The sequence below is a fragment of the Piliocolobus tephrosceles genome, chromosome 4 (genome assembly GCF_002776525.5).
Source record: "Piliocolobus tephrosceles isolate RC106 chromosome 4, ASM277652v3, whole genome shotgun sequence".
Classification (NCBI taxonomy): domain Eukaryota; kingdom Metazoa; phylum Chordata; class Mammalia; order Primates; family Cercopithecidae; genus Piliocolobus; species Piliocolobus tephrosceles.
In genome coordinates, this window is record NC_045437.1 from 113281685 (window position 1) to 113295581 (window position 13897).

General features: G+C 45.2%; 1 protein-coding gene across 6 annotated transcripts in view; it reads right to left on the reverse strand.

Annotated features, from left to right (window-relative positions):
• Window positions 1–323: 323 nt before the first annotated feature.
• Window positions 324–13897, reverse strand: part of NSD1 (nuclear receptor binding SET domain protein 1) — a 175977-nt gene continuing 162403 nt past the window's right edge. For all 6 annotated transcript variants that reach the window (XM_023185002.3, XM_023185005.2, XM_023185003.3 and 3 more), the window contains 3 exons: window positions 12369–12475; window positions 8334–8538; window positions 324–6714 (listed from right to left, as the gene is read on the reverse strand). In XM_023185002.3, coding sequence (XP_023040770.1) covers window positions 5087–6714; window positions 8334–8538; window positions 12369–12475 — 1940 coding nt within the window. In that variant the 3' untranslated portion in view covers window positions 324–5086. The remainder of the gene's footprint in view (window positions 6715–8333; window positions 8539–12368; window positions 12476–13897) is intronic.

Below are 13897 nucleotides of genomic sequence, written 5' to 3' on the forward strand. Positions count from 1 at the left end.
CTTTTTAAAAACCAATTCCTCAAACTGCCCTTCCTTCATGAGTGATGGGGCTTCCTGTGGAGGCAGACTGAAACTGACACCAGCCACTCCCAACAGGAGAGAGAGAGGCTTGGGCAGCCCTGTGGCTGCTGGGAGGAAACACACTACTCCCATGACGTGCATAGGTAGGGCTTAGGAAGGGCTTAGCTCCACAGCATCCCTGCCCCCACTGCACCGGGTACTATCTCTGAGGCTGGCTTCTGCTCTCACCCCAAACAATCCTCCCTCCTGTTAGACTACAACTCCCCACAGCCAATAAAACAAAACACAGGGCAAGGGCCATATATGAGTAAAGTTAAACTTTACTTTACAGTAAATTTTTTTCTATATACAAAGAATTACAGTACATGTTTATGGGGACTCCTAACACAGGGCTCCCCTCTTTTTCACTAGGAGTTTCACTTACAGCTGACAATCTATGGGGGTGGGGGTGGGGGCAAAAAAACAATGATGGACCTTGGCTGATCCCCCCGACCCCTTTCTTAACAATATAGATAGATGTATCAGCTTGCCTCTTTGCCAAGACCTAGGAGGCGGCTCTGCCATGAGCTGCTGTGTGCTGCCCTCCCCACCTTCAGCACACTCATCTACACACACACAGGTAGCACCCACCTCGATGAGACCGCCTTGCTCTGGCCTGCCCCAACCCTGGAAGTTGAAAACACTAAAACCATTTATTTCTGCTTCTACTCTCTGTGCCCATCTCTTGTCCACAAAACTTTGCTTAACTTCCAGGACCTTACACCTGAAGCCCCACAATAACCTGGTGTTTTGAAGGTCATGGGAAAGCAGCTCTCGAGAAGGAACCACATAAGCAGAAACAGCGCATGTTAAACTCGAAACACTTCTTCCGAGGTTGTGGATTTCTAGTTTAATTATTTCCACTTCCTTAGAAAATATTACCCTTAATCTTCATAAGCAGTAGAGGTGCTTCCGTGAGTGGAAGAGGTAGAGAGGGGCAGAAGGGAGCTGAGGAAGACCCAACAACCAGAGCTCTCTAACAACCTGCTCCAGGCAGTGTGGACGGAGGCTATGGACAAGGTGGCCCCAGCCCTGAGAAACTCAATGGCCACCTTCACCTGGATACAGGATCTCTTCCACCTCTGGATTGCACTGGGCCACTCCAGGGTTGGGTGCAGGCTTCACTGAGGATCTTCCTTCTCCCCACTTTTAACAAAGCCTCAAAGAAACTTTTCTACATAAAATCTCCTCCCAAACAGGAACCCGGGTTTCTTGAGCTGCCAGTCCCTCAACCCTTGGCAGTGCTTATTTATACCGTGAAATTAGCACCATCATTACATTTTGTGTGTGTGTACAAAACAATGATCTATTCTTATTTCAATTTACACTATAGCAGCCTCTGGCCCTGTTGCACTGGCCCTAGGAAGCTCAGCTGAGAACAAACTGGCCATAGCCAATGACAGGCTCCCACAGCAGCTACTAAGCAGTGACCTGGAATGTCTACACATGGAACCGCTCAAATGAGACTCAGCAAAAAAGGGGCTGGAGGCAGCTCCTTCTCTGCCATGATCTCGGAGAGGTTAGGACACTGGGCTCCTCTAACCTGCCTGACAAACCCCAAGAGGATGACAGTATCATTTTTAAAACCTTAGGAAAATCTGCCTTATAGGAACTAAGGGTAAAACCTATCCAAATTTCATACTGTCCTCATTACTCCCTATGGGGGAAGCTGCAAGGACCAAACTTTCTGCCATTCTGTTCTCAGGAGGCAACATTAGAATTACAACCTGGGAGTCCAGCTCCAGTGAGCAGACAGTGCCGAGCCTGGGAAGGATCAACAGGATGTTTCATGCCCTGACCATAGTGTGGGGTGAAGGATGTAAAGAATAAAATAACTATTTTCATCAATGCTAAAGATTTGGTTCAGAAGAGGGTCAACACAGTGATTTAAGTCATCTCAAACTCAGTAACAGGGTAAAGCAGACATTTAAAAATGAGGATGTTTCTCTATCAATGACAGCTATTTTGCTATTAGACTGGGTTGGCTCCAGCAAGAGAAGCAAATGAGGCTTTGAATGTAAATTTCAACATTTTTCATAATCTTTTTCTGACTTAGCAGGGCTAGGAAATGTATTGGCTTTCTAGCTACCTATGCAGCATTTCAACCTTTACCTTGTCCCTGGAAAAGGCTTCCTGGGGAGCTGGCTCCAAGGCAAACACTCTTGAGATCTCAATTTCCAAGCGCATACCCAAATACCATCCTGCGTAAGGACCAGAAGTTTTCTAAGATGAAAGATTTCCTTTTCACTCCAATTCACATCCCCTTGGAAAAGGGGTCTTATTATAAGTTTCAGGAGACGTCCCACAGGGCTGGCAAGGCCACTCCCTCCCCACCTTCATCCAAGAGTCACATTTCCCAACAGTTGTTCTGACTCTGCTTCTAATTGGATAGTGACTGCTTTCATGATTTTAACAATCTAGTATCAGATGCTGCTATTGGTGGGTCCAATAGATCAAATTTCTAGTTTCCAATGGTTTTCCAGTTTCCATTCAATGGCCCTTGAAGGAGGCCCAGATGTCCATCCATTCAGATGAAGAACTGCTCCCCAAAATGGCTCAGAAGCTGTTTTCCCAGGCAGGTCTGGAATGAAGCCTCCAGTGAATGGCGGAGAATGGAAAGAACCAAAACAAAACCACAAACCAGCCAATCATGGCCCCTTTCCCTTACTCCCTCCTGTCCTGTGAGACATCTAGACTGCTGTCAAGTTGATTACCTACCAAAGCCTACTTTAGAGAAGCTACTTTAGGATCAAACTTCTCCACTGAAAATTTTTACATGGCCTGCACGCCCTCCCCCCGCCCCACCCCAAATTCACAGTTTATTTCATGAAACAAAGAGCTACGGTAATTTAACACACAACATAGTGAAAGGAGACTCTGACAGTGCAGTGCAGATATCTTTTTCTGATCACAACTACAGATGACTGGAGAGAAAAGGGCACAGGACTGGCACCAAGCAAACCCTACTCAAATGACCTAAAAGATTAGGGAAAGGGACCTACTAGCTGCAGTTATATACTTATTATTCTCACACATGATAAATACTTAATATAATGAACTTTAATGTTCTGGGTGAATTTCTTTAAAAATATCTTTTTCATGGTTTAAACTTCTTTTAAAAGAAAATAAGATGCTTTACGTTTTCTCTTCCTTTTGAACAAAGAGCTTTTCCTCTTTGATGATGTGGGAAGAGAGGGAGGATGAAAGGGGAGAACTAGGCAGGTGGAATTCACAGAGGAGATTCCGAGGTCTCAGTGAAATGCAGGGATAGGCCCCTAAACTCAGGACAGCCCTGCCCAGCCTCGTCCCTCTGCCTGAGTTCAAGTGTCTCAACCTCAGAGACAGACTTTGGGAAATAAAAGCAGATTCTGTTTTTAATCTTTAGATAAAGCGCAAATGCTTCTATAATAACTATTGTTCCCGCTGTGGAATTGATGGGAGTAACCTCAATAAGAAATTGAGGAAACTGGGACCAAATACGGAATCCTGTTGAGAACGTGAGAGCCATAACTAAGAGATAATGGCCAGGAGACGTTAGGGCCAGGGGATGGCCTGCTGGCTAAGTTGGCAAAGCAGAGAGGTAAACATGTTGGTCTAAGGACAAAGGAGGGGTAGGTAAGTGGGAGGAAACTAGCCAAACAGTACTTCCTGTTGGCAGTCTGTGAGCTGGGTGAATGGTAGGGCAGGGTAGCACCAACAGATTTCCCAGCCCTTGGGCCCCAGCTCAGGGCAGCAGTAACAGATAATCAGCAGTTATTAGGAGTCATCTCTTAGCCTGGACGTTGCTCTAAACATCACCTCTCGCCAGTCTTCAGGGAAGGGTTCTGGCTTGCCTTTGAGCTAAGTCAGCAGGCAGGTGCTCTCCATACAGAGCACAGCAATTCTCAGGGAGGCGAAGAAGAGGACTCCCTCCACTCAGGAGGGAAAAGGATCGGGGAAAAGAAGTTTCCCATCAGGAGCTGGTACTCTTCCTGAAGCTGGTGTGTCTAGCTCAGAGCTTGCCAGAGATTCCCTATGCCCACTGCCCGAGGCTCTGAAATCTGAAAGCACCTGAGTGTTCTAGGGAAATAGGGATGGGGTGGATTCATGTACAAAGAGAAAAATAGGTAGAAACAAAAGCAAAGAAAGAGAAGCTTGCCAAATGCCTTCTTCCACTGCTGGAAATCTACATTCATTCGCACAGAGCCCAACTCCCCCTGACCACCTGCTCCTCCAAGGACTGATCTTCAGACTCTGCACAGCCCAGACAAACGCAGCAGCGGCTACCCCAGCCAACAGCCTCGCTTGGCCTCAATGCAGCACCCTTCCTTCCATCTATAGAGGAGACCTCTGTGAGTGTGCGTGCATGCACACGCACCCATGCACATCCCAGCCAAGAGACACTTCCTCAACACAACCACTTCTGGTGCCACAAAGGACATTTCAAAATGAGTCTAAAACCCCAGAGCCCCTCAGAACTTCCTGTTACTTCCTGGTCAAAGGTTCCTGAAAGCCTTGGAATCCAGGCTCACAGGGATGAGGCCTGATTTACCTCTGTATCTCTCATCAGTGACTAGCACCCAGCCTAGAACACGTGAATGCTCAGGAAATCGCCACTGATTTGAAAGAACACCATTTTCTCCCGAGGGTTTCTAGCCCCTCAATGGGGCTCTGTCTGGTTGGGGAAATCGCTTTGAGAGCCCCTATACCTTCCAACCTGACCAGCGGAATTGAATTCCATACTTGACTCCAGAGTGGACTTTTTATTTCACGATGACCATGTGGAAAAGTTGGGGGAAAGAGACCCAAGTCTGTCTGTCTCCTTGGTTGGGGCCCACTGGATTTTCAAACATGGTTCACACAACCATAAGCCCCCACTGGCTAACGTCACAAGAGTTCTGAGTGTTGGGATATGAGGAAAGAATAACAGTGGGAAAGTGTTGGGGGCAGATCTGGTTTTTTTTAAAGGGGGAAAGAAAGGAAAGATTTCCCCTCCCCAAATGGTACCCTGGGGGCATCTTGTTTGTTCATGTGACATTGATTGGTATTACTTCTGTTCTGATTCTGCACACTTGCGACTGGAAGGAGCCTGGTTAAGAGCTGGAAGTGTATTTTGCTCTGGTTTGGGGTCTTGCCCTCTTCCAAGAGACCAGCAAGTCTGTGCCAATGTCTGTGTGCTCCCAGGAGACCAGCAAGACTGTGCCAGTGTCTGTCCAGCCACTATGGGCCAGAGCCCTGCCCGTGATGAGGCTTTTCCCAGGGCCCAGGGACTTTGCTCTGTGGTTACCAACTTCTTTTCTTCAGTGGGGAGGGAGGCTGGGGCCTTCCCAAGAGACCTAAAGGACTGCCCACTCCTGGCGGCAAGTGCAGGTAGTTGCTGGCCTCCGACCATCTGCTTCGCCTGCTTCACCAGGCCCGGGACTTGGCTAAGAGGCCCTGGGGTCTGCTCAGTCCCTGCAGGAGCTCTTCCTGAGGCCTGAGTTGTTGGCTCATATAAAAAAGCCTTGGCAGGAGGCTGAGAAAGAAGTCTGGCCTGGGTGAATGATTTAACAGCTTGCCAGGGGTCCTCTGAAGGGGCTGCTGCTTTCCCAGATGTCTGAAGAGGATCTGATACACTGCCTTTCTCAACAGCTCTCGGCATATGCCCCAGACCTTTGCTGGCAGGCCATGAACTCGACTCCAACACTGGCATCTTCTCATCAGCCTGTGGTGTGACCTCATGAGGTGAAGCTGCCAGCTCCTTCTGGCGAGGAGTTAGGTCTATGAGATCCATCACCAAAGCAGCTCTATTTTTTGACTGAGTATTCTGGTCCACAGGCCTCAGTGCTTTTTCTTTAGCTACCAGGGTCTGGACCACAGCTGACAGTACTTTCTCAGGAGGCGGGAGTCTCTGGGACAAAGAGGCATGGGGTTTGTCAGGGGGCCTGTCTGAAGTCTGGGGTTTGGGACTGCTGGTAATAAGCAGTCTGTCTGGCGGCGGAAGTCTCAGGCCAGTGGGAACTGGGGTTTTCTCCAGTGACTGGGGCCTTGGGCTGGCAGCACCTATGGATTTATCCAGCCTTGGGTCAGCCGTCCCCAGAGGTCTTTCCAGTGGTTGGGACCTGACTGAGGGTGAGGAGCTTGGGCTGGTCACTGGAGAGGGTTTGTCGCTTAGCTGGGGTCTTGGTCCTGCCACTGCTGGTTGCCTGTCCAGTGGCCTCTGGCTGGAAACCAAGGATTGGGATTTGGTCCCTGACCCAGCAAGGTCTCTGACCTTATCTAAAGGTTGGGGCCTGGAGTCAGTTCTCTCAAGAGGTCTTTCAGGTAGCAGTGGCCTCTGACAAGTCCCTGCCAGAGCTTTTTTGGAGAGCGACAGCGTCTGGTTGGTGTCAGCAGGAGGTTTATCTGACATTTTGGGTGCCTGAGCAGCCATTCCTGTTGATTGCTCTGCCAGGTGAGTGCTTGGCCCTGGAGGCAGTGGTACTGGGGGAGGCACATACTCACGGATCTCCCCAGGTTCCAGAGGATTGGGCCCACAGGGGTCATGTTCAGTACAAGACAGACGCCCATCCAGTTTGGAAATGAAAAGCATCCCTTCTCGATGCTGCTTACAAAAGGAGCTGGGGCACATCTCACAGAAGGAGGCTGCTTCCTTCCCACAGATGTCACACTGATGCCACGGACATTCCCATTTCCCTGAAAACACAGAAGTAAAACAAAAGTTTAGGAAAAAAGAGATATATATCACATGGGCCATGGCTATGCTACAGTCCGAACATGTGGATGATGACCTTCCTTCACACTGCCCCTGGTTCAGAGAGCTTATGCCACTCACCAGCCACCTCTTGCCCCAGAATTCCAGCTTCTTTTTCTGCACAGAATACATAAAGTAACAGCGAATTATCAAATAGCAACTACTATCAACTAAATATACAAGCAGAGGAGTAAATTGGTATTTCTATGACTATTTCCAGCAAGCAGGTGGGGGGCAGGGAGGCAGGGACAACATAAAGTTTCTTTTACATGAAACTTAAGATATTACTTTCATATTTTTGTTATCTCCATTTGTACTATACAGCTTTGAAATAAGCAACTCAAAGAGAAATATCCTGGCTATTTAGATTCCTGCTTATTTGCTTATTAACAGCAATAGAAAAGATATAAAATTATGAAAAATGGAAGATTTACCTTTGTTCTAAGTCTTGAGACCAGCACAGCAGATTATATGTTGTTTACATGGAATCAGTAGAAAAGACCCAAAGCTGACCTAAGCTTTTATCTGCCTCCCCACATTTCATGAAACCTGAGTCTTGGACCAGGGACAGTGTTTCCACCTTCAAATCAACTACACCAGCTCCCACTCCTGGCACATAGGCAAGACTGGTTCGATCACAGCCTGTGCCAGTGACGACCCTGAGCAGTAGATTCTGAAACAGTTCTGCTTCCTGGCACTGACAGGTCAGTGTGATGGCCTTGCCCTCATTCTATCTCAGTTTCTTTTACTTCATGACTCTGTCCAATATACACTGAAGGAAAGCCAATTTGGGGACAAATTCCTTTTACTTATACCCCAAAGTTCTTAACCTTCTGCAATTCTTGGAAGCAGGTCACTAGTAATGTATAATCTCCTCACCCTGGAACAGCTCCCTACTAGTTTCTCTTTTTTTGTCCATTAAAATAGACGGCATATCTAAATCCCTAAAATCCTCTAATACAAACTACGAATTTCCTGGGTACCACATCCCCCTGAGCAGCTTTCTCACGTATTAACTGATACAACCACATCTACTTTAGAGGAAAACAGTCTACTCTGCATGGGGGGAGACCGCACTAGGTGTAGGGGAGCAAGGTAGGAAGTGCTAAAATGGTGGCAATCCATCTCTCAGTGACTAGAACCACCTAAAGGCTTTACTATGTCAATCTTTCTTTCTCTAGAAAGGCAACATGATTGAATAGTCTTGGAGTCAAAAACCCAGCTCTCAATCCAGCTCCTGGATCTATGTGTGAAACGTCACTTCACCTATCCTAATTCTGTTTCTTCACATGCATTATGGAAGAAAACCAACCATTATGGGTTGCTAGGGGGATGAAATAACATAAATGTAAGTAAAGGACTTGAAACACAGCAAGTGCATTGCTGTTCCATTCTTCATAACTAAGAATTCTAAGCCTTTGTTTTCATTATTTCCAGAATGAGAAAATAGACCATATCCCTCAAAATTATGCATGGGAAGACCAAATGGCACTTTCTTCAAGGCTGATGCAAATGGCATGAGACCCTGAGTATGATGGAGAGAATGGATTTTGGCACCAACCTGCTGGTCGCTTGGTCAGATTGAGACAGTCTGCATGGTAAACTTTTGGGCAGCCTGGCTTCTTGCAGGAGACGAGCTGGCCGGCATCACCACAACTAAAACACTCATCTTCCCGCTCCTTTGTGATTTCACCCTGGGTCCTGCGCTTCCCCTGTTGCTTCTTCTTGAATTTCTTAGACTTTTCTTCCGTGGCAATGGGTTGATTCTACAGGTCAGATATTGAACAGTCAGCATTCTGTCAACACATTAGTACCAATCTTAACCAGGTTAACTATCCTCTCTGAGCCTCATTCTCTTCTCTGGGAAAAGTGATTGTCATGAAGATAAAATGCAGGAAAAGTACCTGGTATATCACAGATACGTAGCAATAATTACCACTTTTGTATCAACTACTCCTGCCACCTGAACAAAACAGAAGACAAAAATCGTTGTGTTTTTGCTGATACATAAGGCTGGTGTTAAATGTCATGCCTTTCATAAGTTTTATTAATTAATTAATTTATTTTTTGAGACGGAGTCTTGCTCTGTTGCCCAGGCCGGAGTGCAATGGCGTGATCTAGGCTCACTGCAACCTCCGCCTGCCGGGTTCAAGCAATTCTCCTGCCTCAGCCTCCTGAGTAGCTGAGATTACAGGCGCTTGCTGCCACACCTGGCTAATTTTTGTATTTTTAGTAGAGACTGGGTTTCAGCATGTTGGTCTGGCTGGTTTCGAACTCCTGACCTCATGACCCGCCTGCTTTGGCCTCCTAAAGTGCTAGGATTACAGGCGTGAGCCACCGCACCTGGCCAAAGTTTCACTTTTATATTTGTCTACTTCCAAAACTAAAGAAGACTTCTGTATGTGTGTTTAAACATGCCTATTTCTCGTTCATTCAACAAAGCATAACTGAACTTACTATGAGCAATGTGTTAAGACACAAAAAAGTTAATTCATGGTCCCTGCCGACAACAAGACTATGCATCAAGTCAAATTAGCTTCATGTCCACCACTCCTAAGATGGACCCTGGAAGAGCCAGCAGATGTCCTCTCTTTGTTCCCTGCAGCCCACCCTTGGTCACCAAATCCTCTTATCACAATCTTCATTTTAACCCAGAAACATCCAGGACCAATCTGTAAGGCTTAATGGAGGTCTATCCTATTCTGACAGACCAATGTCTACACTAAAAGCACACAGTGATCTCTCATTTCTCAGTTTCTGCTCTAGCATCTACCTCTCACTGACTCCTGTGAAATGCTATCCTATGCAGACATCGAGGATGCAGAAACTGACATCCGCAGTACACTTAACACCATTAAGTACGGGTTAAACTCAGTTAGTATTTTAACTTATACGAAACAAGTTAACAAACATCTCAAGGAACAATAAAGTTAAACCAACAAAACTAAACAAAAAGCAAAATAAAATCCAATATAATATAGAGGTGATTCTCCTTATTTAACAAGATTTAAAAACGATCATTGAGTGCTCTTCATTTTCACATTATTGATCAAAATTATTTACTCTTTTCTGGCCAGGCGCAGTGGCTCATGCCTGTAATCCCAGTACTTTGGGAGGCTGAGGCAGGTGTATCACCTGAGGTCAGGAGTTTGAGACCAGCCTGGCCAACATGGTGAAACCCCATCTCCACTAAAAATAAAAACAATTAGCCAGGTGTGGTGGCAGGCACCTGTAATCCCAGCTACTCGGGAGGCTGAGGCAGGAAAATCACTTGAACCTGAGAGATGGAGGTTACAGTGAGCCGAGATCACACCACTGCACTTCAGCCTGGGCAACAGAGTGAGACTCTGTCTCAAAAAACAATTATTTACTCTCTTCTTACTGGCTTCTATGTTAATTTGCATTTTTCAGTTTTTAATGCTGAGCTTCACAATCAAAAAGGCATATGGCTGGGCGCGGTGGCTCAAGCCTGTATTCCCAGCACTTTGGGAGGCCGAGACGGGCGGATCGCGAGGTCAGGAGATCGAGACCATCCTGGCTAATACGGTGAAACCCCGTCTCTACTAAAAAATACAAAAAACTAGCTGGGCGAGGTGGTGGGTGCCTGTAGTCCCAGCTACTCGGGAGGCTGAGGCAGGAGAATGGCGTAAATGCGGGAGGCGGAGCTTGCAGTGAGCTGAGATCCGGCCACTGCACTCCAGCCTGGGCAACAGAGCCAGACTCCGTCTCAAAAAAAAAAAGAAAAAAAAAGAAAAACAAAAAGGCATCTGGAACATACTCAATTGAAGTCACTATATAGTTTATTTTGCATCAAAATTAAACTTCAATTTTCATGGTGCTATTACTTATGATAGAGGAATCTTTTTTTATTTTTTATTTTTTTATTTTATTTTTTTTTTTTGAGACAGAATCTCGCTCTGTCACCCAGGCTGGAGTGCTGTGGCCGGATCTCAGCTCACTGCAAGCTCCGCCTCCCGGGTTCACGCCATTCTCCTGCCTCAGCCTCCCGGGTAGCTGGGACTACAGGGGCCCGCCACCTCGCCCGGCCAGTTTTTTGTAGTTTTTTTTTAGTAGAGACGGGGTTTCACCGTGTTAGCCAGGATGGTCTCGATCTCCTGACCTCGTGATCCGCCCATCTCGGCCTCCCAAAGTGCTGGGATTACAGGCTTGAGCCACCATGCCCAGCCTGATAGAGGAATCTTGAAGCATCCAGATGTTCATCTAGTATGTCCATCCATTAAAGACAGTCACTAAAAATGATCAGCAAGGACTTAAAAAAAATAATAATATAAGGGCCGGGCACGGTGGCTCATGCCTGTAATCCCAGCACTTTGGGAGGCTGAGGTGAGCAGATCATGGGTTTAGGAGATCGAGACTAACCTGGCTAACACGGTGAAACCCTGTCTCTACTAGAAATACAAAAAATTAGCCAGGAGTGGTGGTGGGCCCCTGTAGTCCCAGCTACTTGGGAGGCTGAGGCAGGAGAATGGCGTGAACCTGGGAGGCGGAGCTTGCAGTGAGCCGAGATCACGCCACTGCACTCCAGCCTGGGCGACAGAGCGAGACTCCGTCTCAAAAAGAAATAAAAAGAAAGAAAGAAAGAAAAGAAAGAAAAGAAAGAAAAGAAAGAAAGGAAGGAAGGAAGGAAGGAAGGAAGGAAGGAAGGAAGGAAGGAAGGAAGGAAGGAAGGAAGGAAGGAAGAAAGAAAGAAAGAAAGAAAGAAAGAAAGAAAAGGAGACTACAGACATGGAAATGATACTTAACAGTTACAGAATTAGAATTCAATTATTCAGAAAGTACACAGTAAAAAAACAGGAAGACACAACAATGCTTATACTTTGTTATAATGGTGAGATTAAGAGTGCTACTTTTATCTATGATGTTACACTACATTTCTGCAGATTTTTTGGTATCTTCGGAAATAGAAAAAGTGAGAGAAAGACAGGAACAGACACAGATAAACCGAGTCCATGTGGCTTATTAGGAGATGTGAGATCAAGACAAGGGAGGTAACTAACCTTCTTTATAAGGTCCTATTTCACAGCATTATTAGTTAGAAAAGAAGTCAGATGGCGCAAAACACTTCAACAATATCCCCAAAAACCTCTTATGTAATTTGATCAGCTGAATGCTTAGTGAATTACAAGTGGCCCTATCAACACCTATTCAATGTCATTAATTATTATTATTATTATTTTTTTTTTGAGAAGGAGTCTTGCTCTGTTGCCCAGGCTAGAGTGCAGTGGCGTGATAGCTCACTGCAATCTCTGTCTCCTGGGTTCAAGGGATTCTCCTGCCTCAGCCTCCTGAGTAGCTGGGACTACAGACACATGCGACCACGGCCCAGCTAATTTTTCTATTCTTAGTAAAGATGGGGTTTCACCATGTTGGCCAGGCTGGTCTCGAACTCCTGATCTCAGGTGATCCACCCAACTCGGCCTCCCAAAGTGCTAGGATTATAGGCATGAGCCACCATGCCTGGTTCAATGTCATTAATTTAAAGGAAATTTCTTCTTAAAATGAAGACTACCGTAACACTGTTAGGGAGGGAGGACCGCACCACTAATCCCAAAGCATAAGTCTGGAAGGGTGGTACCTTTGGCCTTACACCCAAGAAGCCACTGCAGTTCGGGGCTCCACATTTGCAAACAGTCTTTCCATTCCCAAGACATTCTAGGTTGTAGTTGAAGGTAAGTTCAGTGCCTGCATAAGAGACCGTGAAAATATTAATATCTGTGGTTTTAATTACATTATTTCTGTATTAATTACAAAGGATACCAACTCCCAAGAGAACAGATTAATTTTAAAAATAATTTTTAAAAAGGATTTAGCTCTAATCCTGTATTTTAATAAATTCTAATCTTATAACATTAATAATCAGCTCATACAATTTAATAGAGAAAACTTAAATGACTTAACAAGTAATATTTAAGATAACTCTTCCTACAGAGGTGTTAATTACCTCAAGTTGTTTTTCATTTGTTTATTAACCATTCAGATTCAAAATATGTTAATTCATTACCAAAACAAACAACAAACAACTTATCAATGTGTCAGGCCCTGGGAATACAAGTATGAGGAAAACTTGTTTATCTGTTCTCAGGTGAACACATGTTACCTGGCAGCACTCTGCAGAGGCATCTCAGTACAGAATAACACTAGAAATCTGTAGATTACAGACTGGTTGTAGATCCAGTTATGTCACAGCCTTAGCAGGGTGATCTGAACCCTGAGCAGCCCATTTTAAAATGGAGAACTCTAACAAGCTTATTGAGACAATATGACATAATGCACATAGCAGTTAATTTGTAAACTTTAAAAAAAGGTACTCAAATTAACAGGCAAACTGTCCTCTGTCAAAGGTCCATTACATCAAAATTGTGAGAGAAAATAAAATAAACATTCAAACTCAAAGCCCGTAACTAAAAGCCAGTTATGAGAGGCCTACCAAATCTAAGAATTTTATATAAATATGTAAAGAGGTTGCCTATCACAGGGGTAATAGTTTACAGTTAATGTATAAAGTAACCGCCATTCATATTAAAAATTGTCAATTCTTAAGATTTCCCTTTGCAGATTGACATGCCTTTTATCAGTGAGACTGATATACATAGTTTTTCATTTAAAGTTAAATGAAATCATTATTTTCATTATTTCTTTATTCAAGTATATTCAAAATACCAAGCAGCTAACTTAGGGGTCGTGCTGTAGGAATAGCAGAATTATTCATGGCCTGATGAGAGGCTCATGCCACAAGGAGCATGCAGGAACTGAGTGAGACTGACCAATGTAACAGGAGGGTCATGTTTCCCATCTCATGACTGAACTTAACTGGATTAAATCTTTGGTGGTTCAATTCATGCTGTTTTTTTTTCCCCTTTTCTCTTTTTCTTTTTTTTGAAACAGTCTCGCTCTGCTGCCCAGGCTGCAGTGCAGTGGTGAGATCCCGGCTCACTGCAGCCTCTGCCTCCTGGGTTCAAGCTATTCTCCTGCCTCAGCCTCCTGAGTAGCTGGGATTATAGGTGCCTGCCACCATGCCCAGCTAGTTTTGTATTTTTAGTAGAGATGGAGTTTCACCATGTTGGCCACACTGGTCTCAAACTCCTGATCTAAACTGATCCTCCC